The sequence below is a fragment of the Microtus pennsylvanicus genome, chromosome 15 (assembly GCF_037038515.1).
Source record: "Microtus pennsylvanicus isolate mMicPen1 chromosome 15, mMicPen1.hap1, whole genome shotgun sequence".
In the NCBI taxonomy this organism is placed as follows: Eukaryota; Metazoa; Chordata; class Mammalia; order Rodentia; family Cricetidae; genus Microtus; species Microtus pennsylvanicus.
The window spans coordinates 13,204,241-13,229,715 of record NC_134593.1 but is presented as its reverse complement, the minus strand read 5'-3'; the positions used below and the strand labels follow the sequence as shown (position 1 = coordinate 13,229,715).

General features: G+C 41.3%; 1 protein-coding gene across 3 annotated transcripts in view; it reads left to right on the top strand.

Moving 5' to 3' along the window:
* The window catches only part of LOC142835563 (uncharacterized), a 90,861-nt gene that overhangs the window by 4,241 nt on the left and 61,145 nt on the right, over nt 1-25,475 (top strand). For 2 of the 3 annotated variants that reach the window (XM_075949116.1, XM_075949115.1), the window contains exons 2-4: nt 6,839-7,630; nt 8,643-8,802; nt 10,011-10,154. In XM_075949116.1, coding sequence (XP_075805231.1) covers nt 7,612-7,630; nt 8,643-8,802; nt 10,011-10,154 — 323 coding nt within the window. In that variant the 5' untranslated portion in view covers nt 6,839-7,611. Of the gene's footprint in view, nt 1-6,838; nt 7,631-8,642; nt 8,803-10,010; nt 10,155-15,690; nt 15,900-25,475 lie in introns of all 3 variants that reach the window. The other variant, XM_075949117.1, reaches the window with a different exon arrangement.

Below are 25,475 nucleotides of genomic sequence, written 5' to 3'. Positions count from 1 at the left end.
AAATAGCTCTTATTATATTTAGGTATGACCCTTGTATCCCTAATCTCTCCAAGATCTTTATCATAAAGGGGTGTTGAATTTTGTCGAATGCTTTTTCAGCATCTAATGACATGATCATATAGTTTTTTTCTTTCAGTTTATTTATATGATGGATTACATTGATAGATTTTCGTATATTGAACCAGCCCTGCATCTCTGGGATGAAGCCTACTTGATCATAATGGATAATTTTTCTAATGTGTTCTTGGATTTGGTTTGCCAGTATTTTATTGAGAATTTTTGCATTGATGTTCAGGAGTGAGATTGACCTGTAATTCTCTTTCTTGGTTCAGTCTTTGTGTGGTTTTGGTATCAGGGTAACAGTAGCTTCATAAAAGGAATTTGGCATATTAGAGTACTACTCAGCAATAAAAAACAAGGACTTCTTGAATTTTGCATGCAAATGGATGGAAATAGAAAACACTATCCTGAGTGAGGTATCCCAGACCCAAAAAGAGGAACATGGGATGTACTCACTCATATTTGGTTTCTAGCCATAAATAAAGGACATTGAGCCTATAATTAGTGATCCTAGAGAAGCTAAATAAGGAGAACCCAAAAAAAAAAAAAACCATATAGGCATCCTCCTGAATATTAACCTTCAGCAAGCGATGAAAGGAGACAGAGACAGAGACCCACATTGGAGCACAGGACTGAAATCTCAAGGTCCAAATCAGGAGCAGAAGGAGAGAGAGCACGAGCAAGGAACTCAGGACTGCGAGCGGTGCACCCACACACTGAGACAATGGGGATGTTCTACTGGGAACTCACCAAGACCAGCTGGCCTGGGTCTGGAAAAGCCTGGGATAAAACCAGACTCTCTGAACATAGCGGACAATGAGGACTACTGACAACTCAAGAACAATGGCAATGGGTTTCTGATCCTACTGCACGCACTGGCTTTGTGGGAGCCTAGGCAGTTTGGATGCTCAACTTACTAGACCTGGATGGAGGTGGGGGTTCCTTGGACTTCCCACAGGACAGGGAACCCTGATTGCTTTTCGGGCTGGGGGGGGACTTAATTGGGGGAGGGGGAGGGAAATAAGAGGCGGTGACGGGGAAGAGACAGTAAATTTTAATAAATAAATAAATTTAAAAAAAATAAAAATAAAAATAAAGGAATTTGGCAATGACTCTTCTGTTTCTATATTGTGAAATACATTAAGGAGTATAGGTATTAGCTCTTCTTGGAAGTTCTGGTAGAATTCTGCATTGAAACCATCTGGTCCTAGGCTTTTTTTTTTGAAGGGAGGTTTTTGATAACAGCTTCCAATTCTTCACGACTAACAGGTCTATTTAGATTGTTCACCTGGTCTTGGTTTAACTTTGGTATATGGTACTTATCTAAAAAAATGTCCATTCTTTTGCATTTTCCAGTTTTGTGGCATACAGGCTTTTGTAGTAAGATCTAATGATTGTCTGAATTTCCTCTGTGTTTGTGGTTGTGTCTCCCTTTTCATTTCTGATCTTGTTTATTTGCGTGTTCTCTCTCTGTCGTTTGATTAGTTTGGATAGGGGTTTGTCGATCTTGTTGATTTTCTCCAGGAACCAACTTTTTGTTTCATTGATTCTTTGGATTGTTATCTGTGTTTCTATTGTGTTGATTTCAGCCCTCAGTTTGATTATTTCCAGTCTTCTATTCCTCCTAGGTGAGTCTGCTTCTTTTTTTTTCTAGAGCTTTCAGGTGTGCTGTTAAGTCTCCAATGTGTGCTTTCTCTGTTTTCTTTAAGTGGGCACTTAGTGCTGTGAACTTTTCTTTTAGGACTGCTTTCATAGTGTCCCATAAGTTTGAGTATGTTGTTTCTTTATTTTCATTAAATTCAAGGAAGACTTTAATTTCTTTCTTGACCCAGGTGTGGTTCAGTAGTTGACTGTTCAGTTTCCATGAGATTGTGGGCTTTCTGGGTGTAGCATTGTTGTTGCATTCTAACTTTAATCCGTGGTGATCTGATAAGACACAGGTGGTCATTGATTTTTTTTTTAAATCTGTGGAGGTTTCCTTTGTTTCCGAGTATGTGGTCAATTTTCAAGAAGGTTCCATGAGCTGCAGAGAAGAAGGTATATTCTTTCCTATTTGGGTGGAATGTTCTATAGATGTCTGTTAAGTCCATTTGCTTCATTATTTCCATTAATTCTCTTAATTCTTTATTAGGTTTCTGTCTGATTGACCTGTCCATTGGTGAGAGGTGTGTTGAAGTCTCCTACTATTAGTGTGTGTGGTTTGATGTCTGCCTTGAGTTCTAGTAATATTTCTTTTACATAACTGGGTGCTTTTATATTAGGGGCATAGATATTCAGGATTGAGACTTCATCCTGATGAATTGTTCCTGTTATGAGTATAAAGTGTCCCTCTACATCTTTCCTGATTGATATAAGTTTGAGGTTCAGTTTTGTTAGAAATTAGTATGGCCACACCTGCATGTTTTTTAGGTCCATTTGTTTGAAAAACCTTGTCCCAACCCTTTACTCTGAGTATAGGCCTGTCTTTGTGGTTGAGATGTGTTTCTTGTAAAAAGCAGAATATTGGATCCTGTTTTTGTATCCAATCTCTTAGTCTTTGCCTTTTTATAGGTGAATATTAAGTGATATTAATGACCAGTGGTTGTTGACTCCGGTTATTGTTATTGTTTTTGGTAGAGTTTGTGTGTTTCCCTTCTTCGAGTTGTGCTGGTGAAGGGTCGCTAGATGTCTGAGTTATTGTGGGCAGTTCTGGCAATGTTGGATTCCTTGGGTTGTGATTTTCCTTCTATTACTTTCTGTAAGGCTGGATTTGTGGCTACGTATTGTTTAAATTTGTTCTTATCCTGGAATACTTTGTTTTCTCCACTGATAGTGAATGATAGCTTGGCTGGGTATAGTAGTTTGGGCTTGCATCCATGGTCTCTTAGTTTCTGCAGTACCTCTATCCAGGACCTTCTGGCTTTCATGGTTTCCATAGAGAAGTCCGGTGTAAGTCTGATAGGTCTACCTTTATAAGTTACTTGACCTTTTTCCTTTGCAGCTCTTAATAGTCTTTCTTTAAACTGTATATTTTGTGTTTTGATTATTATATGGCCTGGGGATATTTTTTTTAATCCAGTCTATTTGGTGTTCTGTATGCTTCTTGAGTATTCATAGGAATATCTTTCTTTATGTTGGGAAAGTTTTCTTCCATAATTTTGTTAAATATATTTTCTGGGCCTTTTAGCTGTAATTCTTCTCCTTCTTCTATCCCTCTTATTCTTAAGTTTGGTCTTTTTATTGTGTCCCATATTTCCTGAATGTTTTGTGATGAGAACTTGTTGGCTTTGCTGTTTTCTTTCATCAGTGCGTTTATTTTCTCCATGGTGTCTTCAGAATCTGAGATTCTTTCTTCTATCTCTTGTATTTTATTGGTTATGCTTGTTTCTGTAGTGTCTGCTCATTGACCTAGATTTTCCATATCCAGCCGGCCCTCTGTGTTTTCTTCCTTGCTTCCATTTCAGTTTTTAATTCTTGAACTGTTTCATTACCTGTTTGATCATTTTTTTCTTGGTTTCCCAGGGTATCATTTACGTATTTACTCTTTTCTTTAAACTTTTTGTTATACTTCTCATCCATTTCTATAAGGGCATTTTTTACATGCTGTTTAAGGGACTCTATTGCTTTCATAAAGTCAATTTTTTCCACTTTTCTGGATTATGGTGTTCAAGTCCTTCTGTTGTAAAATCATTGGGTTTTGGTGTTTTCACATTGTTTCCAATTGATGGAGGAATTCTTGCCTTGGTGCCTTCCCATCTCCTCCTACAAATACTATCCAATGGGTCTTCTGAAACAGGATCAGGTTCCCTTGCTGGCCATGGACCTCGCTGCCAAAAGGCCTACCTTTCTGCAGGCAGGCTACCAAAGCAAAGGAACTCCTACTGCCCTTTGCCCCCAGCACCTGTCCCAGTGCCCAAACAGGCTGAGTGGCTGATACCGCGGCCCCGCAGAAGGGAGGAAGAAGGGCATCTCTTAGACCTTTATCATATAGGGGTGTTGAATTTTGTTAAATGCTTTTTCAGCATCTAATGAAATGATGATATGTTTTTATCCTTCAGTTTATTTATATGATGGATTACATTGATAGATTTTTGTATGTTGAACCAGCCCTGCATCTCTGGGATGAAGCCTACTTGATCATAATGGATAATTTTTTTTGATGTGGTCTGGATTTGGTTTGCCAGTATTTTATTGAGAATTTTTTCATCGATGTTCATGAGTGAGATTGGTCTCTACTTCTCTTTCTTGGTTGAGTCTTTGTGAGGTTTTGATATCAGGGTAACTGTGGCTTCATAAAAGGAGTTTGGCAATGACCCTTCTGTTTCTATTTTGTGAAACACATTAAGGAGTATAGGTGTTAGCTTTTCTTGGAAGTTCTGGTAGAATTCTGCATTGAAACCACCTGGTCCTGGGCTTTTTTTGTTAGGGAGGTTTCTGATGACAGTTTCTAATTCCTCATGACTTATAGGTCTATTTAAATTGTTCACCTGGTCTTGATTTAGTTTTGGTATATGGTACTTATCACATTTTCCAATTTGTGGCTTACAGACTTTTGTGGTAAGATCTAATGATTGTCTGAATTTCCTCTGTGTTTGTGGTTATGTCTCCCTTTTCATTTCTGATCTTGTTAATTTGCATGTTTTCTCTCTGCCTTTTGAGTTTTTTGGATAGGGGTTTGTCGATCTTGTTGATTTTCTCCAAGAACCAGCTTTTTGTTTCATTGATTCTTTGGATTGTATTCTGTGTTTCTATTTTGTTGATTTCAGCCCTCAGTTTGATTATTTCCAGTCTTCTACTCCTCCTGTGTGAATCTGCCTCTTTTTTTCTAGAGCTTTCAGGTGTGCTGTTAATTCTCTAATGTGTGCTTTCTCCATTTTCTTTATGTGGGCACTTAGTGCTATGAACTTTCCTCTTAGCGCTGCGTTCATAGTGTCCCATAGGTTTGGATATGATGTGTCTTTATTTTCATTGAATTCAAGGAAGACCTTAATTTCTTTTTTTATGTCTTCCTTGACCCAGAAGTGGTTCAGTAGTTGACTGTTCAGTTTCTATGAGTTTGTAGGATTTCTGGGGGTAGAATTGTTGTTTAATTCTAACTTTATTCCATGGTGATCCTATAGTGCACAGGTGGTTACTACAATTTCTTCGTATCTATGGATGTTTGCTTTGTTACCAATTATGTGATCAATTTTTGAGAAGGTTCCATGATATGCTGAGTAGAAGGTATGTTCTTTTCCGTTTGGGTGTAATGTTTTATAGATGCCTGTTAAGTCCATTTGGTTCATTACATCTGTTAGTTCTTTTATTTCTCTGTTAAGTTTCTGTCTAGTTGACCTGTTCATTGGTGAGAGAGGAGTGTCAAAATCTCCTATAAGTAGAGTGTGGGGTTTGATGTATGCTTTGATTTCTAGTAATGTTTCTTTTACATATGTGGGTGCTTTTATATTAGGGGCATAGATATTCAGGATTGAGACTTCCTTCTGATGAATTGTTCCTGTTATGAGTATAAAGTGTCCTTCTCCATCTCTTCTGATTGATTTTAGTTTGAAATCAATTTTGTTAGATATTAGTATAGCCACACCTGCTTGTTTCTTTGGTCCATTTGTTTGGAAAACCTTTTCCCAACCCTTTACTCTGAGGTAGTGTCTGTCTTTGAGGTTGAGATGTGTTTCTTGTAAACAGCAGAATGTTGGATCCTGTTTTCGTGTCCATTTTCTTAACCTGTGCCTTTTTATAGGTGAATTGAGTCCATTGATATTAAGTGATATTAATGACCAGTGGTTGCTAACTCTGGTTATTTTTCTTGGTGGTAGTGTTTGTGTGTTTCCCTTCTTTAAGTTGTGCTGGTGGAGGGTTGTTAGCTGTTTCTGTTATTATGGGTGTTGTTGGCTTCCTTGGTTTGTGGTTTTCCTTCTAGTATTTTCTGTAAGGCTGGGTTTGTGGCTAAGTATTGTTTAAATCTGTTTTTGTCTTGGAACTGTTCCTGGGCCAAGAACCTCACAGACAATAGGGCAGGCTTGGGGGAGGCAGGGTCTTGTGGATCAAAGAAGCCCCTGCAGCAGGAGCTGGAGGGGCCCTTTGCTCCCTGCCCTGACCATCTACCCCAGGATGACACACACTCACCAGTCTGGATTGATTTCCTCAACACAGGAACAGGGACACCTGGTAGTCTGAGGCCCCACAGATAAAAAGGTGAACTTCCTTGTTTTGTTTTTTTATAGCCAATAGTTACATGAGTTTGTCATAGGCATTGTACTATGCTAGCAGAAGTTGGTATTACTCAGTAGATATGATGGCCAAACCCACTTTCATTTGACCTCTATGTGGATCTAAGGAAAGTCAAGAGCACTGTCCTTAAATTACAAAGATGACTCTACCTACCAGTACATCTCCATAAGATGAAAGACTGTTAGGGAGAATGGTAAGTTCTTTTTATTAGAAAGGATTGGGAAGTGAGGCCTTAAAGGTAGGGTTGGTTTCTGGTTTATTTTTTGAGGAAGGGTCTAATGTCTCCCAAGCTGTCCTCACAGTGGCTTTGCAGGTTCACCTTGAGCTTAGGTCATCCTGCTTACACTTCACAATGCTGAGATTATAAGTGGAGCCACCAGGACCAGTGAGGGCAGCACTAGTCATTGAACCCAGAACTTGCCACATGCTGGGCAGGCACTCTGCCAACTGAGATATGTCTGTAGTTGTTGTCTTTATTTTCCCACTATCCTTCTTTTTCCTCCATTAGTCAGACCCTCACTGTAACTTACTGAGCCCTGTAACTAATCCTGCTTTTGTGTATTTTCTGCAGTGTGGAGAGCATCACACTCAGCCTGAGGCTTTTCATCATGGTGGATCCACTATTTCAGCTTTCCTCTGCCAACGGATCATCACACTTTTGCCAGTAGCCTGATGAGTGCATTCTCTAAGTGCACCTGGGACAGTTTTCTAAATCTAAGCCTATGGCTTCTATGACTGTACTCTTATACCAAATCCTACACTGAGCCAGCCCTACAGGTTCTTCTGTATGTGTTGTCAAACACTTGTACATCAGGAACATGATGTTTTCTCATCTACATTTATCCTAATATGACTTGTCAGGAATATTTAATTGCTCATATTGATGAATAGAGTAATTTTACGGAAGGAAAAGAAGTTTCTGGGCACTATTTGAAAAGCATAGCTTATTTCTCAAAATGGAAAGTACTATGGGCCTAAGGGAACTCTAGCTTTAGAATGAAGAGGTGCTGACGATCTTCTCCTGTGTTCTAAGAGAGGCTCCTGGAAAGGGAACCTGGGCTTCTGGTCATTTCAGGAAAGCTAATTTGCATGGTGGCAAAGGCTGTTCCCCATGACATCAGCAGTCTCTTCTCTGCGCAATCTATTGTATCCTGGAAAGCTCCTGGAATCCCATGATGCCACCAGTGATGTTGCAATTCCAGCTGCCCTTAGGCCATTCCTTCAGTGCCTGTAGGGTACACCATTAGAGATGTTGTCAAGACTGAGGAGTCTACTTTGGAGAGAGAATGGTGATCATCATCCAGGAAGCAGAGAGATGTAGAAGAGTAAAACAAGATCAAATGAATGGCTCTGGATAGAAACAGTGAGTCCTGGGCAGGAAATGTTGAGCTTCCTGGAGGAGGTGGGCCCTCCAGTAATGGGGCAGAGGAGCTAGAGACTCTGAGATGCAAATGGGATTTCTTGTTTATCATAATTCCTAAAATTTAAGGATTCCATAACATTAGTTTATCAGTTCCCTAATCTAGGAGCTGGCCGTGCCAAAACTGTTATGTGGGAGTATCTAGCTTCTACATTTACTGGGGTTTGGGGACAGAAGGAGAACAAACAGCAGAAGGCAGGGAGGCACTAATGTGTCCCCACCTTAGGACATGCCTTACTGCACCTCACACTCAGCAGCTTCCTTTAGGTTCAGTGGCTCTGACACTAGTTACAGGGAGAGAAAAGTGCTTCTGGCTAAGACATTGTGTCCTCAGACTGTACAGCAGAATTCCTCTGACCACCTCTCCCTGACAGTGGCCCACTTAGGGTTCTGATCAGCAGTTGAGGGGGGCAGCCAGTTCTCTAGGGTAGCCAAACAACTCTCAGAGGCATGGTACTAGGGCAGAGATCAACTCTTTGATGCCAGCTCCCATTTCTGGACTGTCAGTGGAGTGACTTAGTGAGTCTACTGATCATGTTCTGCCCCTGCGTGACTTTTCAATTCACAACCCTTCCAGGCAGGAGATCTGGGGTCCTCACAGCACCTGAGTGTGCACTCTGTCATTTTTCTCCTGGCTTCTGAAACCACGGGCAGGATTCAGGGCCCTGGGCCATGTTGCATCCTGTGCTTCTGTGAATAAGCCTGAAGAGGTGACCTCTGTTTTCACCTGAAACATGTGTAGGGAGGCAGAGAAAACCCCTGGCTTTTTATGTAGCCTCATCTCTACATAGTGATGGGAAAGATTACATCCACAGAGGGTGCAACTCAACCAGGCCAAAAAATTTGGTTTGTTACTTGGTTCCAAACTCGATCTTTCTGTTTGGGCCTCAGGGTGGTCTGTCTGTCCTCTGTGCCTTGTCCTGTGCAGTTTCACTTGTGTTCTGTCTACCCACAGATGCTGCTATGGAGCCAAAATCCCACCCAATGCTCCTCACCAAGAAGCAGATGAAGCAGGAAGTGGAGAGGCTGACCACGGAACTGCAGCTGATTACAAGTCAAAGAAATGAGCGGCAAGACCACCTGACCTTCATCAGTGAAGATACCATGGAGAACAGGTATTCATTGTTTTAGTCTTCATGGGACTTTCAGCAATGTCACCCTCACCATTTTCCTTTAAGGTTTTGGGTTCTCAGCACCGGACCTCCAGTGTGACCCATGTCTTAAATTCTTCTCAGGAGAGGCAGACCTGAAGCTTGGGGGGAGGGAGATGGTGACTCTAGCTAGTCTTCTTTCTCCAAATGAAAACCAGAGCCTGTGGTCTGAGTCACACAGCTAAGGAATTGAGATAGTCATGTGCACTTCCCTGATCCCCGAATGCATTTGGGAATGACCTGACAGGTGAGGTGGTGGCTTGGGTGAGATACTAGCTGCTGTGAGTTTGTGTGAGTCTTTGAACTTGTCTGAAAGCTGATTGTGTACTGGAAGCTCCTGGTAGAGGCTGGAGAGACCCGTTCCCACTTTGTCCATCTGTGTGCATACCAGAAGTCCTGGGACTCATCACAGTTTCTCTCTAGCTTTGTGCCTCATACTCTTAGGCAATAATGCTCTATGAATCTCTTTAGCATGCAAACATGGTTCCCTCCCCCCGTCTCTCTCTCTCTCTCTCTCTCTCTCTCTCTCTCTCTCTCTCTCTCTCTCTCTCTCTCTTCCTCTCTCCCCCTATCTGCTTCCTCTCCCTAATGTGTTTGGGTTTTCATTTTTGTTTGTTTGTGTGTGTGTGTGTGTGTGTGTGTGTGCATTTTCAGGTTTGTTTGTCCATAGAGACTCTGAGATCCAGGGGTCTATAAGGGACATGAGGATTTACCTGTACCAATTTCCAGGTGGTGCTAGGGGTCAGAAAACCCCACTTTAAGCAGCACAACTCTTGTTCTACATACTCCTCTTCATGACCCCTAGGCATCCCTTGTGGGAGTTCATATCACTATCCTGTGTAATAGTCACAGGGGACCTAGAATCGCTGTTCTGAAGTGGGAGAAATGTCATTGTAATATTGGTGTGGCAAGGCGTGTAGCATAAGCCCTGGTAACATGGGGAGCTACACTGAGTCTCTAAGCATACTCAGAGAACACATGCAACCATGGCATCTTCCATCTCTGAAGCCAGCTGATCTACTGCCAAGATAACAAGTTTAAAAGCACCAGGAGGTCCCTGTACATAGGATGCAGAATGTGGCATTCACTGGACTGTGGTAGACCGGGATACAACATGCGTTATCATGATCCTTGAGGCCTCTGATCACAAGGTTCTTTCCTCCTGTTTCTAGGCCTTACCACAAGGCAAATCCTTTCTATGAAAAGCTGAAGTTGGAGCATGCACAGGTCATGTCAGACCTAAGGACCTTGGAAGCTGATTACACTGAGACCTCAGAGAAGTTCAGTGAGCTGACCAAGGAGACAGTTTTCTATCAGTAAGTGCCCATCTTGGCATGGACCCCAAAAGTTGTGAAATGGCCATCTCTGCCTTCATTTCTCTCTGGATGGAGCATCCCCAACTCCAGTTCTAGCCTTTCTGCTTCTTAGCAAGCAGCCTTAGCATGCATCTCTTGGACTTTTGTTCCTTGGACCTAGTATTCCTACATGTGAAAGAGATTGTTAGCTGGAGGCAGGGGTTCCTGGAGGCAGGGGTGGCAGGAGGATGCTGGCAGGATCTTACTATGCAGAGCATCTCCAGCAGTCTGCACAGCTGGCTCCTAGTGGAGCGGACTCAACTGGAGAAGTTGTACATGCTGAGGGAGGAGAAAAAGAAACTGCTGGATGTTTGGGTGACTGGCTCCTACTGAAGCACCACTTGGAGGACTTGAATATGATCTGTAAGGACCGAGAGGAAGAGACTAGTGGCCTCAAACCCAGCAACAAGAGGTAGGGGCAGACAAATAAGTCAGGGTAAAGTTGGGCACCTTTTTCCCATTTGACTGCCTCTCTGCCCATCTACCCACCTGTGCTTTCACCCATCACCTTACTTATCCACGTTCCTATTTAACTCATGCTACCTGGGGTGTTTATTTTAGTGTTCATGTACAAATACTTCTGGGACGTTAGCCTCTCATGAGAAACTGAATTATTGGCAAGCCATCCCCGAGTCTCTGTTTGAAGTTGCAGTCTAGAGAAGGAGAAGGGTCAATAACATATCATACACCTACATGTCATTATGATAGAAAGCATTCTGTGCACAGAGCTTTGAGTAAGTGAGTTCCTGGTCCTGGGGCTCATTCACTCAGCAGGGCTCTTGTGAGATCACTCGTGTGAAGCAGTTTGCAAGGAGGAGACTCCCATGCACGTGCCAAATGAGTGCTTCTCACAGTCATGGATGGGGTTGACATGTGGCCCTCTCCTTTTTTCCCGCATCCCAATATTTTCTCTTCCCATTGCCCAGCTCTTGGTTTACAGTAATAGAAGTCGAGTAGCAGTTTGTCAGCCTCTTTTCTGTGAGTGGTGCTGGACAGTTCCCCCATCCAGCTGTATATAGTCTGGGGTTGTTAGATTATCCGCTGTGGGCTTTTGACAAGCTGGTGGTGGATGGGGTGAGACTTGGGCCTTTAGGAGGAGAATTTTCTAACTAGATCAACACAGTCTGGTCAACAGTATTTCTCCCCAGGGAATTATGTGTGAGTTGTGAGACTCTTCTGAAAGGTCTGGTGTGGTTAGTCTGAAAACTGATGTGTGTTGATAGAGGCTGCTTGTTCATTTCCAAACTGCCCTGACTCAAAATAACCACACAGAAACTATATTATCTGCAATACTGTTTGGCCAGTAGCTTATGTATATTTCTGGATAACTTTTATATCTTAAATTATCCCATTTCTATTAATCTGTGTATCACCACATGGCTGTGGCTTACTGGCAAGGTGCCAGTGCATCTGTCTCCTGTGGGTTATCTTTCTTTCTTTCTTTCTTTCTTTCTTTCTTTCTTTCTTTCTTTCTTTCTTTCTTTCTTTCTTTCTCTCTGTCTGTCATCTGGGCTTTACTCTGTTAAGCCATTGAGCAAAAACAGCTTCTTTATTAACCAATGGCAATAAAACAGATTAACAGAATACAGAGGGGAATCCCACATTACCTTCCCATTTCTTTCTAATTAAAAAGTAAGGTTTTAACTTTAACATAGCAAGATTGCATATAACAAAACAGTTATCAAGCAAGAACTATAGTTACAATATTTGTATCTACCTTATCTTTTATAGTAACTAAGTAACATTATAATTGTAGGTACCTGTTCTTCAACTCCTTCAAAGACATCAAAGACTCCAGAAGGATATATTACATAAGTAAACAGGAAGTGCATTGTAAGCAGCTTCTAAAATTCCAGAATTGACAGACATCTCGCTGCCTGGACAGTCAAATTTCTTCTGTAACTTTGAGGCTTCCCATTTTCAGCCCATAGGCACATAGTATCTGGCAGACTTTTCCATGAAGCAAAAAATTTCAAAGACAGTTCCATGTATATTGGTAGTTTGTCAGTCACATTCTTTTGTATCCTGCAGAATGTCTGGCAGACTTGTTCATGACACAGGAACCCTGAAAGACAGTCTCACCTTCTTCAGACATCTTCAGTAGTCATTTTTCTATGAGTTCTGCAAGTCCAGTCAGGCAGTTCAGGCAATAACAGTTTCTTATACTCATGATTAACAAACTCCATGAGGAGACTCTTTGATGTCCATCATCCTCTTAAAGTAGACTGGTGCTGCCAGGAGTAGATGTGTCATGAAAAGTTTTAAGTTTTTAAAACATTGTAAATGCCATATTCTGTTAATCTTTGAAAGGTTTGAAGATTATCTAACTGAAATATATCTCTATATATCTAGAAAACCTAACTAACATGATGACAATCTTGATCATTGTAGATGACTATTATTAGCCTATATTTCTTAATTATACACTACATTTTTAAATGAGCTTCACAAATGCAACACTTTAATCAAGAGAATAAATGTACAAATAACAAAATTGACCTAAAATTTGTATCATTGAACAAAGATCTATACCAATGCAAAGTACCCATCTCTATAGCAAATGCCCCTTTAAATATAAACACATTTATAAACAATATTTAGGGAATTAGGATGTAGTTCTTTCCACAACTTCCTACTTTTTGTTGGGTGAAGTAATTTTGGGGGGTGTTCACAGTAACTTTTGGGGGGATCTTGGACCATCAAACAACATTAGTCTGGAAGGAACCCACAAGTTCTCATCCTTTGTGGAAACAAAAGAATCTCTTTTCCAAGACAACAAATATTTAGACCCAAATTTTGAAGTCAAGATAACTTTAAAATATATATGTTGGTTTAACTTAGCAGTCTATACAATGAAATATCTCTGTGTAGTTAGCTCATTCACAATCAAAAATTCAGAGAAAACACAATAAGATACATAATCAAGAATCTCTTTGTATATTTTATCTTTATGTGGCTTATTTTTCTTTACTCCTATTATCTATAACTCTGAATTTTATGATGTGGGAGTGTTATATATCAATCTGTTGATTTCATTGGTTAAGCAATAAAGAAACTGCTTGGACCTGATAGGTTAAAACATAGGTGGGAGGAGTAAACAGAACAGAATGCTGGGAGGAAGAGGAAGTGAGCTCAGAGACGCTATGCTTCCCCTCTCTGGGCCAGATGCCATGAAGCAAGCTGTCAGGTCAGACATGCTAAATTTTTCCCGGTAAGACTGATATTACACAGATTATTAGAGATGGGTTGATCGGGATATGAGAATTAGCCTGTAAGGGCTAGAGTTAATGGGTCAAGCAGTGTTTAAATGAATACAGTTTGTGTGTTGTTATTTCGGGGCATAAGCAAGCCAGGTGGCTGGGGTGCTGGGGACGTAGCCCCGCCGCTTTTATTACAACAATTTTATCTCCTCAAAGACAGTTTGTAACAATTCATTTCCTTTTATAACTGAATATATTCTTTTTCTTCTCCCTCCCAAGGCTATATATATTTATCCAACACTGTGATCCATTTAGAGTTCATTTTCATCTGAATTTGTCTTTATTGTGTATCTGTACTCCTTTTCTGAACAGGACTGCTTCTTAAAATGCAAAGTGGTGTGGCTAGGCCTAAGGCTGCTTTGCCTTTTGGCTCCACCTAATCCAAATGGCAGAGGTCTGTTCACTGAATCTGGGACTATTGGGAGGGAGCCACACTCAGTGCCTCAACTCTGGTAACCAGTTGCCCCATGTTGCCACTAAATAACTTGCAGCACACTACTCAAAAACCCTATTCAAGTGCTTGGCCTCCTGAAAGGGCCAGAGTTCATGCTGACAGCACACACCAGGAAGCCTTCGTTTTGAAACCACACTTTTTTTTGCTACTGCCAAATCAAGAAAACTTCTTTTATTCTTTTTCTTATTTATTTATTTAATATTTTTTTTTTATTGAGAAAAGGAAAAAAAAACAAGTTTCCGCCTCCTCCCAGCCTCCCATTTCCCTCCCCCTCCTCCCACCCTTCTCCCCCTCCTCCCACCCTTCTCCCCCTCCCCCTACTCCTCTCCCCCTCCCTCTCAAGTCCAAAGAGAAGTCAGGGTTCCCTGCCCTGTGGTAAGTCCAAGGTCCTCCCCCCTCTGTCCATATCTAGGAAGGTGAACATCCAAACTGGCTAGGCTCCCACAAAGCCAGCACTTTAAGTAGGATCAAAACCCCATGCCATTGTCCTTGGCTTCTCATCAGCCCTCATTGTTCGCCATGTTCAGAGAGTCCGGTTTTATCCCATGCTTTTTCAGTCACAGTCCAGCTGGCCTTGGTGAGCTCCCAATAGATCAGCTCCACTGTCTCAGTGGGTGGGTGCACCCCTCGTGGTCCCGACTTCTTTGCTCATGTTCTCCCTCCTTCTGCCCCTCATTGGGACTTTGGGAGCTCAGTCCAGTGCTCCAGTGTGGGTCTCTGTCTCTATCTCCATCCATCACCAGATGAAGGTTCTAAAGAAAGGTTGGATAGGGGAGCACGGAAGCACAATTCTTAGTTAAGGGAGCCACCTTAGGGTTGGCAAGAGACTTGAACCTAGAGTGGCTCCCAGGAGCCCAAGGCGATGTCCCCAGTTAGTTCCTTGGGCAGCTGAGGATAGGGAACCTGAAATGACCCTATCCTATAGCAATACTGACGAATATCTTGCATATCACCAAAGAAAACTTCTTTTAAAGGAACCATGGTGCTCCTGCTCACCACCAACAAACAGAGCCCATCCAAAAAAATGCCAGCTACCAAGAAGCCATTCTTCTCTTTTCCTTTGTGTCTAAAATTCATTTTCAAGCTTCCTGGGTTTTACAAGGATGTAATCAGCCCCACATTGGCACACCAGTCTGTTGTTGGAGGCTGCTTGTTCATTTTCAGACTGCCCAGACTTGAAATAATCACACTAAACTATATTATTTGCAATACTGTTTGGCCAATAGCTTAAGTGTATTTTTTGTTAAATCTTAAATTAACCCATTTCTATTAATCTCAGAATCACCACGGTGACGTGGCTTACTAGCAAGATTCTGGTGTGTCTGTTTCCTGGGGACATCTCAATGTCTTTTTTTTTTTGCTCCAACTACTCTCTGTATATAGCTCTTCAAGCCTGGATTTACACTGTTAAGCTATCGACAGAAAACATCTTCTTTATTAATCAATGACAATAAAACATATTAACAGCATCCAGAGGGGAATCCCATATTAGATGTCCTCTTCTGCCATGATATTTCTTTCTACTGGCTTCCGTTTTTCCTCATTTCCTTTCTTCATCTCTTTCTCTCTCTCTCTCTCTCTCTCTCTCTCTCTCTCTCTCTCTCTCTCTCTCTCTCTCTTTGTTTGTGTGTGTGTGTGGTGGTGATAGTAGTAGTAGTAGTATAAGTATTTAGGTGATCTTGTGTGTGATTGGCTAAAGGAGACTACTCTGTTTCTGATCAGTCTCTAAATTGAATCTGGGTTTCTAACTCTCCTGGGTGCTTTTACTGTTTTGTCTACCTAGCTGACCAGCAAGCTATTTGGATCTTTTGTATGTGCCTAGAGATGTATGATGGTCTGTGACCCTCCACTAACAACACAGTCTTCTAATGAACTGGAGCTCAAGAGATTGGAGGAAAGTCTTCAGTTCCTATGGAGGCAAAGGGAAATACCCATGCAGGAAAAGGACTTGGCAGAAAAGCTACAGCATCACTTTGAATTCTCCCAGCTGAGGTAGGAACCCAGAGTTGGGGAGGAAGTAGAGCCCAGTGGGTCCCTTTTACCTTGGATCTCTGTCTTTTGTTGTCTTCTGCTCACATGTATGGTTTCCAACTAGAACCAGGGAAAAATACCTAAGAGAATTGTCCTGGTCCAATCAACAAGAAATTCTGTCCAGAAAACAGTACATTTGATACTCAGTGTGTCTCAGGAATTGAGTCTCCCTTCCTCCCTTCTGAACTCTCTGTGTTCTGAACAGAAGTTTCTTGAACTGGCAGTGATCTGCCTGCTTCAGCTCCCAGGTAATGGGATTGAAATGTGTGTACCACCAAACCTGGCTGAAATAACACTTTTATTTAGGAACATCCCTTGTGGAGAAGAGAATTCCACCTTTGAACTTTGTTTTCTGCAATATTACCCATTTCCTGTGCAAACTATTCTCTGAATAGAATAGGTTAAGAACTCCCCAGGATGACACAGGCAGATGCCTCAGCTGCAGATAAGATCAGAACCTTCTCAGAGTATGCTGTTACCAATTCCCAAAGAGAACCAGGACTCAGGTTCCCAGCTATAGCCCCAAGGAAATCACAAGTTTCTGCTTGGTCCCAGATCCCTGGCAGGGCCAGGGTTATCAGGCACACATCTCAGGAAATTCTGCTCTAGCATGAGAGGCTCTATCCTGCATGTTGTTCATGTTCAATTGTTTCCTGGACATGAGAACTCAGCTAGCCTCATGACCTTGTTCAGCTTCCTACATGCAAGGCTTTATTATGGCTATCAATAAAATGATGTAGTTAATCAGTAACTCATCATCAATAACAGTTGTATTGCTCATATACTCTTGGACATGGTATTAATATCCTGTTGCTATTTACAAAATGATTTTTTGAACTTTAGGAGAATGTCCTATTCATTCAAGTAGAAAGACCATTATACAGTGCTGTTAAAATATGACATGTTTAGGACTGAAAAAATTCTAGGCCTAGCTACTATGTGATCCTTTTCCTTTGAGGATAAAAAGAATGTTATCAGTCCAAAGATCAATGTTGATTGTCCAGGCCACGTAATATAGTAGAAGATGGTAGCTAGACAGTTGAAATGCCATGTCTCCTCACCTGTGTTCTAATTGCTTTCATCTCCTGTAGTAAGAGGAGCACAGGCTGTATCCCATCGCCTGGCTAGCTTAACCCCCAAAATAACCACACAGAAATTGTATTATTAAATTACTGCCTGACCCATTATGTCTAGCCTCTTATTGGCTAACTGTCACATCTTGATCTAACCCATTTCTATTAATCTGTGTTCACCACGAGGTCATGGCTTACCTGGAAAGATTCAGCATGTCTGACTTTGATGCTCCATGGCAGCTCTCCCTCCCTGACGTCTTTCTCCCAGCATTCAGTTCTGTTTTGCCTGCCTATCTAAGTGCTGCCCTATCAACAGGCCAAGGCAGTTTCTTTATTCAACCAGTGAAAGCAACACATAGACAGAAGAACCTCCTACACCATTTCCCCTTTCTCTGTTTAAACAAAAAAAAGGCTTTCTTTTTAACATAGTAAAATTACATATAACAGAACAGTTATCAAGCAAGAATCACAATAACAATATTTAGATCTATTTTATCTTTTATCATAACAAAGGAAAATGATAACTATAGCTATCTATCTATTCTTCAACTCCATCAAAGACTCCAGAAGGATATAATATTACCTAAGTAAACAATAAGTAAGCAACTTCCAAAACTCTGGAAATAACAGAGACATCTCGCTGCTTGGACTGTCACCCAAAGATTTTCTGTACCAAGGAACATCCATCTTCAGCCTTTAGGCCCATAGTATCCAGCAGACTTTTCCATGAAGCAGGAAATTTCAAAGACAGTTCAGTCACTTTCTTTTGTATCCCGCAGAATGTCTTGTAGACTCTTTCATGAAGAAGGAACCTTGAAGGACCATCTCAACTTTAGGCAAGTTCAACAATCCTCTCTCCTTATTGGTTCTTCATGACCAGTTTACACAATGGTTTAGGCAAGAGCAGTTTCTTGCCCAAATCGCTAGCAAACTCTATAAGGAGCCTCTTTGATGCCCATCTTCCTCAGGAAGTAGCTTTGTGCTGCCAGGAGCAGATGTGTCTTATTGTCATGAAAAGCCCTAAGTTATTAAAACATATTAAATGCCATATTCTGTAGTCTTTGAAAGATATAAAGAATGCCTAGCTAACGGAAATATATCTCTATATATCTAGAAAATCTAACTAATATGACTACAAACTTGACTATTATTGATGATTATCCATTAGCAACCTATATTTCCTAATTATACATTGCATTTTCTAAGAGTATGGGTAATATTTATTTTTTATTTTTCTTTTATTTTTTATTGAAAAAAATTACCACCTCCTCCCAGCCTCCCATTTCCCTCCTCCTCCTCCTTTCACTCCTTTCCCCCTACCCCTACTACTCTCCCCCTCCCCCTCCAGTCCGAAGACCAGTCAGGGTTCACAGCCCTGTAGAAAGTCCAAGGTCCCCGCACTCCATCTAGGACTAGGAAAGTGAGCATCCAAACTGGCTAGGCTTCCACAAAGCCAGAACATTAAGTAGGATCAAAACACAGTGCCATTGTCCTTGGCTTCTCATCATCCCTCATTGTCCGCCATGTTCAGAGAGTCCAGTTTTATCCCATGCTTTTTCAGTCCCAGTCCAGCTGGCCTTGGTGAGCTCCCAATAGATCAGCTTCACTGTCTCAGTGGGTGAGTGTACCCCTCACATTCCTAACTTCCTTGCTCATGTTCTCCCTCCTTCTGCTCCTCATTTGGACCTTGGGAGCTCAGTCCGGTGCTCCAGTGTGGGTCTCAGTCTCTATCTCCATCCATTGCCAGATGAAGGTTCTATGGTGATATGCAAGATATTCATCAGTATGGCTATAGGATAGGGCCATTTCAGGTTCCCTATCCTCAGCTGCCCAAGGAACTAACTGGGGACATCGCCCTGGGCACCTGGGAGCCCCTCTAGGTCAAGTCTCTTGACAACCCTAAAATGGCTCCCTTAATTAAGATATGTGCTTCCCTGCTCCCTTATCCACCCTTTCTTTATCCCAACCAGCCCATCGCAAGTTCCCACCATCCTCCCCTTCTCACTTTTCTCTCCCCATCTCCCCTTACCCCCCTCCCACCCCAACCCCAAGATACCAATTTTTTCTTGCCAGGCAACGTTGTCTACTTCCCATACCAGGAGAATAAGTATATTTTTTCTTTGGGTTCAACTTCTTATTTAGCTTCTTTAGGATCACAAAATTATAGACTCAATGTCCTTCATTTATGGTTAGAAACCAATTATGAGTGAGTACATCCCTTGTTCATATTTTTGGGTCTGGGTCACCTCACTCAGGATAGTGCTTTTTATTTCCATCCATTTGCATGCAAAATTCAAGATGTCATTGTTTTTTACCACTGAGTAGTACTCTAATGTGTATATATTCCACACTTTCTTCATCCATTCTTCCATTGAAGGACATCTAGGTTGTTTCCAGGTTCTGGCTAATACAAACAATGCTGCTATGAACATAGTTGAACAAATGCGTTTGTAATATGATCGGGCATCTCTTGGGTATATTTCCAAGAGTGGTATTGCTAGGTCCTGGGGTAGATTGATCCCGAATTTCCTGAGAAACCGAAACACTGATTTCCACAGTGGTTGCACAAGATTGCATTCCCACCAGCAATGGATGAGGGTACCCCTTCCTCCACAGCCTCTCCAGCAAAGGCTATCCTTGGTGTTTTTGATTTTAGCCATTCTGACAGTGTAAGATGGTATCTCAAAGTTGTTTTGATTTGCATTTCCCTGATCGCTAAGGAGGATGAACATGATCTTAAGTCTCTTTTGGCCATTTGAACTTCATCTGTTGAGAATTCTCTGTTCAGTTCAGTGCCCCATTTTTTAATTGGGTTAATTAGCATTTTAAAGTCTAGTTTCTTGAGTTCTTTATATATTTTGGAGATCAGACCTTTGTCTGTTGCAGGGTTGGTGAAGATCTTCTCCCAGTCAGTGGGTTGCCTTTTTGTCTTAGTGACAGTGTCATTTGCTTTACAGAAGCTTCTCAGTTTCAGTAGGTCCCATTTATTCAATGTTGCCCTTAATGTCTGCTGCTGGGGTTATACCTAGGAAGCGATCGCCTGTGCCCATCTGTTGTAGGGTACCTCCCAATTTCTCTTCTATCAGGTTCAGTGTGTTCGGACTGATATTGAGGTCTTTGATCCATTTGGACTTGAGTTTTGTGCATGGTGATAGATATGGGTCTATTTTCATTCTTCTACAGGTTGACATCCAGTTGTGCCAGCACCATTTGTTGAAGATGCTTTCTTTCTTCCATTGTATACTTTTAGCTCCTTTATTGAAAATGAGATATTCATAGGTTTGTGGGTTAAACTCCGGGTCTTCTATATGATTCCATTGGTCGACTTCTCTGTTTTTATGCCAGTACCATGCTGTTTTCATTACTGTAGCTCTGTAATAGAATTTGAAGTCAGGGATGGTAATGCCTCCAGAAGTTCCTTTATTGTATAAGACTGTTTTCGCTATCCTGGGTTTTTTGTTTTTCCATATAAAGTTGATTATTGTCCTCTCAAGATCTGTGAAGAATTTTAATGGGACCTTGATGGGGATTGCATTGAATCTATAAATTGCCTTTGGTAAAATTGCCATTTTTACTATGTTGATCCTCCCAATCCAAGAGCAAGGGAGACCCTTCCATTTTCTGGTATCCTCTTCAATTTCTTTCTTCAATTCCTTAAAGTTCTTGTCAAATAGATCTTTCACATCCTTGGTCTGAGTTACCCCAAGATATTTTATGTTATTTGTGGCTATCGTGAAAGGTGATGCTTCTCTGATTTCCCTCTCTGTTTCCTTATCCTTAGTGTATAGGAAGGCCATTGATTTTTTTGGAGTTGATCTTGTATCCTGCCACATTACTAAAGGTGTTTATCAGCTGTAGGAGTTCTTTGGTAGAGTTTTTGGGGTCGCTTATGTATACTATCATATCATCTGCAAATAACGAGAGCTTAACTTCTTCTTTTCCGATATGAATCCCCTTGATCCCCTTATGTTGTCTTATTGCTATTGCTAGAACTTCCAGCACTATATTGAAGAGGTATGGAGAGAGTGGACATCCTTGTCGTGTTCCTGATTTTAGTGGGATGGCTTTGAGTTTTTCTCCGTTTAACTTAATGTTAGCTGTCGGCTTGCTGTATATAGCTTTTATTATGTTTAGGTATGATCCTTGTATCCCTAATCGCTCCAAGACTTTTATCATAAAGGGGTGTTGAATTTTGTCAAATGCTTTTTCAGCATCTAATGAAATGATCATATGGTTTTTTCTTTCAGTTTATTTATATGATGGATTACATTAATAGATTTTCATATGTTGAACCTGCCCTGCATCTCTGGGATGAAGCCTACTTGATCATGATGGATAATTTTTCTAATGTGTTCTTGGATTCGGTTTGCCAGTATTTTATTGAGAATTTTTGCGTCGATATTCATTTGTGAGATAGGCCTGTAATTCTCTTTCTTGGTTGGGTCTTTGTGTGGTTTTGGTATCAGGGTAACTGTAGCTTCATAAAAGGAATTTGGCAATGACTCTTCTGTTTCTATATTGTGAAATACATTAAGGAGTATAGGTATTAGCTCTTCTTGGAAGTTCTGGTAGAATTCTGCATTGAAACCATCTGGTCCTGGGCTCTTTTTGGAAGGGAGATTTTTGATAACAGTTTCTAGTTCTTCGCGACTAACAGGTCTATTTAGATCGTTCACCTGGTCTTGGTTTAGCTTTGGTATTTGGTACTTATCTAAAAAAATGTCCATTTCGTTTGCATTTTCTAGTTTTGTGGCATACAGGCTTTGTAGTAAGATCTAATAATTCTCTGAATTTCCTCTGTGTCTGTGGTTATGTCCCCCTTTTCATTTCTGATCTTATTTATTTGCGTGTTCTCTCTCTGTCGTTTAATTAGTTTGGATAGGGGTTTGTCAATCTTGTTGATTTTCTCCAAGAACCAACTTTTTGTTTCATTGATTCTTTGGACTGTTTTCTGTGTTTCTATTTTGTTGATTTCAGCCCTCAGTTTGATTATTTCCAGTCTTCTACTCCTCCTGGGCGCGTCTGCTTCTTTTTTTTTTTCTTAAGCTTTCAGGTGTGCTGTTAAGTCTCCGATGTATGCTTTCTCTGTTTTCTTTACGTGCTATGAACTTTCCTCTTGGCACTGATTTCATCTTGTCCCATAGGTTTGAGTACGTTGTCCCTTTATTTTCATTAAATTCAAGGAAAACTTTAATTTCTTTCTTTATTTCTTCCTTGACCCAAGTGTGGTTCAGTAGTTGACTGTTCAGTTTCCATGAGTTTGTCGGTTTTCTGGGGGTAGCGTGGTTGTTGCCTTCTAACTTTAATCCGTGGTGATCTGATAAGACACAGGTTGACACTGATATTTTTTTGTATCTGTGGAGGTTTCCTTTGTTTCCGAGTATGTGGTCAATTTTTGAGAAGGTTCCATGAGCTGCAGAGAAGAAGGTATATTCTTTCCTATTTGGGTGGAATGTTCTATAGATGTCTGTTAAGTCCATTTGCTTCATTACCTCCAGTAGTTCTCTTACTTCTCTATTAGGTTTCTGTCTGATTGACCTGTCCATTGCTGAGAGAGGTGTATTGAAGTCTCCTGCTACTAGTGTGTGTGGTTTGATGTCTGCCTTGAGTTTTAGTGATATTTCTTTTACATAAGTGGGTGCTTTTATATTAGGGGCGTAAATATTCAGGATTGAGACGTCATCCTGACAAATTGTTCCTGTTATAAGTATAAAGTGTCCATCTCGATCTCTTCTGATTGATTTTAGTTTGAAGTCAGTTTTGTTAGAAATTAATATGGCCACACCTGCTTTTTTCTTAGGACCATTTGCTTGAAAGACCTTTTCCCAACCCTTTACTCTGAGTAGATGCCTGTCTTTGTGATTGAGATGTGTTTCTTGCAAATAGCAGAATGTTGGATCCTGTTTTCGTATCCAATCTCTTAGCCTGTTCCTTTTTATAGGTGAATTGAGACCATTAATATTAAGTGATATTAATGACCAGTGGTTGTTTACGCCGGATATTTTTATTGTTTTTGGAAGTAGAATTTGTGTGTCTCCCTTCTTTGAGTTGTGCTAGTGAAGGGTCGCTAGATGCCTCAGTTATTGTAGGCAGTGTTGGCAATGTTGGATTTCTTGGGTTGCGATTTTCCTTCTATTATTTTCTGTAGGGCTGGATTCTTGGCTACGTATTGTTTAAATTTGTTCTTATCCTGGAATGTCTTGTTTTCTCCATTTATAGTGAACGAAAGCTTGGCTGGGTATAATAGTCTGGGCTTGCATCCATGGTCTCTTAGCTTCTGCAGTACTTCTATCCAGGACCTTCTGGCTTTCATTGTTTCCATAGAGAAATCAGGTGTAAGTCTGATCGGTTTACCTTTATAAGTTACTTGGCCTTTTTCCTTTGCAGCTCTTAGTATTCTTTCTTTAACCTGCATATTTTGTGTTTTGATTGTTATATGGCGAGGGGATGTTTTTCTTTGATCCAGTCTTTTTGGTGTTCTGTATGCTTCTTGAATATTCAAAGGAATATCTTTCTGTATGTTGGGAAAGTTTTCTTCCATAATTTTGTTAAAAATATTTTCTGGCCCTTTAAGCTGTGACTCTTCCCCTTCTTCTATTCCTATTATTCTTAGGTTTGGTCTTTTTATTGTGTCCCATAATTCCTGAATGTTTTGTGATGAGAATTTGTTGGCTTTGCAGTTTTCTTTGATCAGTGCATTTATTTTCTCTATGGTGTCCTCAGAATCTGAGATTCTTTCTTCTATTTCTTGTATTCTATTGATTGTGCTTGTTTCTGTAGGCTCTGCTCGTTGACCTAGATTTTCCATATCCAGCTGGTCCTCAGTTTGTGTTTTCTTCCTTGCTTCCATTTCAGTTTTCAATTCTTGAACTGTTTCCATTACCTGTTTGATCGTTCTTTCTTGGTTTCCCAGGGTATTATGTACGTATTTACTCATTTCTTCAAACTTTTGGTTATATTTTTCATCCATTTCTATAGGGCATTTTTCACATGTTGTTTAAAGGACTCTATTGCTTTTATAAAGTCATTTTTTTCTACCTCTTCTGTGTTAGGGTGTTGAAAACCTTCTCTTGTAAGATCGTTGGGTTCTGGTGTTTTCATGTTGTTTTTCGGATTATTGGGTGAATTCTTGCCTTGGCGCCTGCCCATCTCCTCCTATCGATGCTATCTAATGGGTCTTTTAAAGCTGTTTCAGGTTTCCCTGCTGGCCAGGGGCTCCTCTTACAAAATGCCCTCGCTCTGTTTCCTGGTCCTGCCGGGGGGGGGGGCAAGGTCCCTCTCACCCCTCAGAAGGGTCTTCAGGAATAGTGCCTGGTTCCTCCTTTGCCAGGGATTTCGCCACCCAAAGGCCTACCTCTTTGGTTTAATTGTAGTGGGGCGATCTGGTGTCGGTGTGCGGTCCCTGCAGCCTGTATCTGCTGCCACGACGGTTCTCACAGCCTGCGTCCTGCGTCCTCTGCTGCCGCTCGGGTCCCAGCCGGTCCTCACCGGCTGCGGGGGGTGACCTCCGTCCGCCGCCATGACTGGGTTCCGTCTGCCGCTGCAACCGGGTCTCGTCCGCCGCCCCTGATGTGTCTTTTCTTGCCATAAAGTTCAGTGTGCCATTCCTGGTCTTTGTTCCATGTCCTATAAGTAACTCAATCAAATCACTTTGTGCCCCTGAGACAGAAGCTCAGATAGCCTCAATGTGCCCTCACCGCTGACATTCCTAGGAACAGTTCCTCAGTTAGGCAGCAGCTCCTGGCTACCCGTGCCTGCACCATACTGTGTTGGACCTTACGGGGAGCTTGTTATTTGACAAATAGTGTCAGTGCCATCCTGGATTGGAATAAGCCCTACACTGGTGTTCTTGCTTCATCTATGTATCTGCTGCCATGTAATCTCCATACCTCTCTACCTGCAACATTCATGTAAATATGTTAGTATTTGTTCCATTAGAGGGATATGAACTTTTGTTTTTTTCCCCTCAGAAGCTATCAAAACCAAGATAGCTGGCCTCAAAGCATCACCTGAAAAGTGGGTTAAGTGAATGTGGCCATCAGGAATTTTTAACTGAACTGAGACCAATGTAAGGCCTAATCACCTCTAAAAGGTCTTCTATGTTGCCTGGATAAGTACTTCTCTTGTTTAGTTCTGAGTGTCTCCAAGGGACTGTTTTGTACCAAAGGCAGGCCATTCTCTGTGACCTGTTGAAGCATCACTAGATCTTACAACATACTTTAGATGGCCTGGATGATGCACCGCTTGTCCAGGTGAGCTTTATTTTGTCATCCACACTCCTCTGAGATGTTATCAGTCAATCCCACCACCAAGAGCCAAAGAACACACAGCACTAGCTCTCCTATGTTCAGGCAGACACGAGCTGCCGACTAGAAGGGACCTGGCATTGTGGGCATTTGCCCAGGCTGACAACAGCCAGCTTTAGGAAGGGTAAATACCCTGATGATAAGAAAATGACTATGAA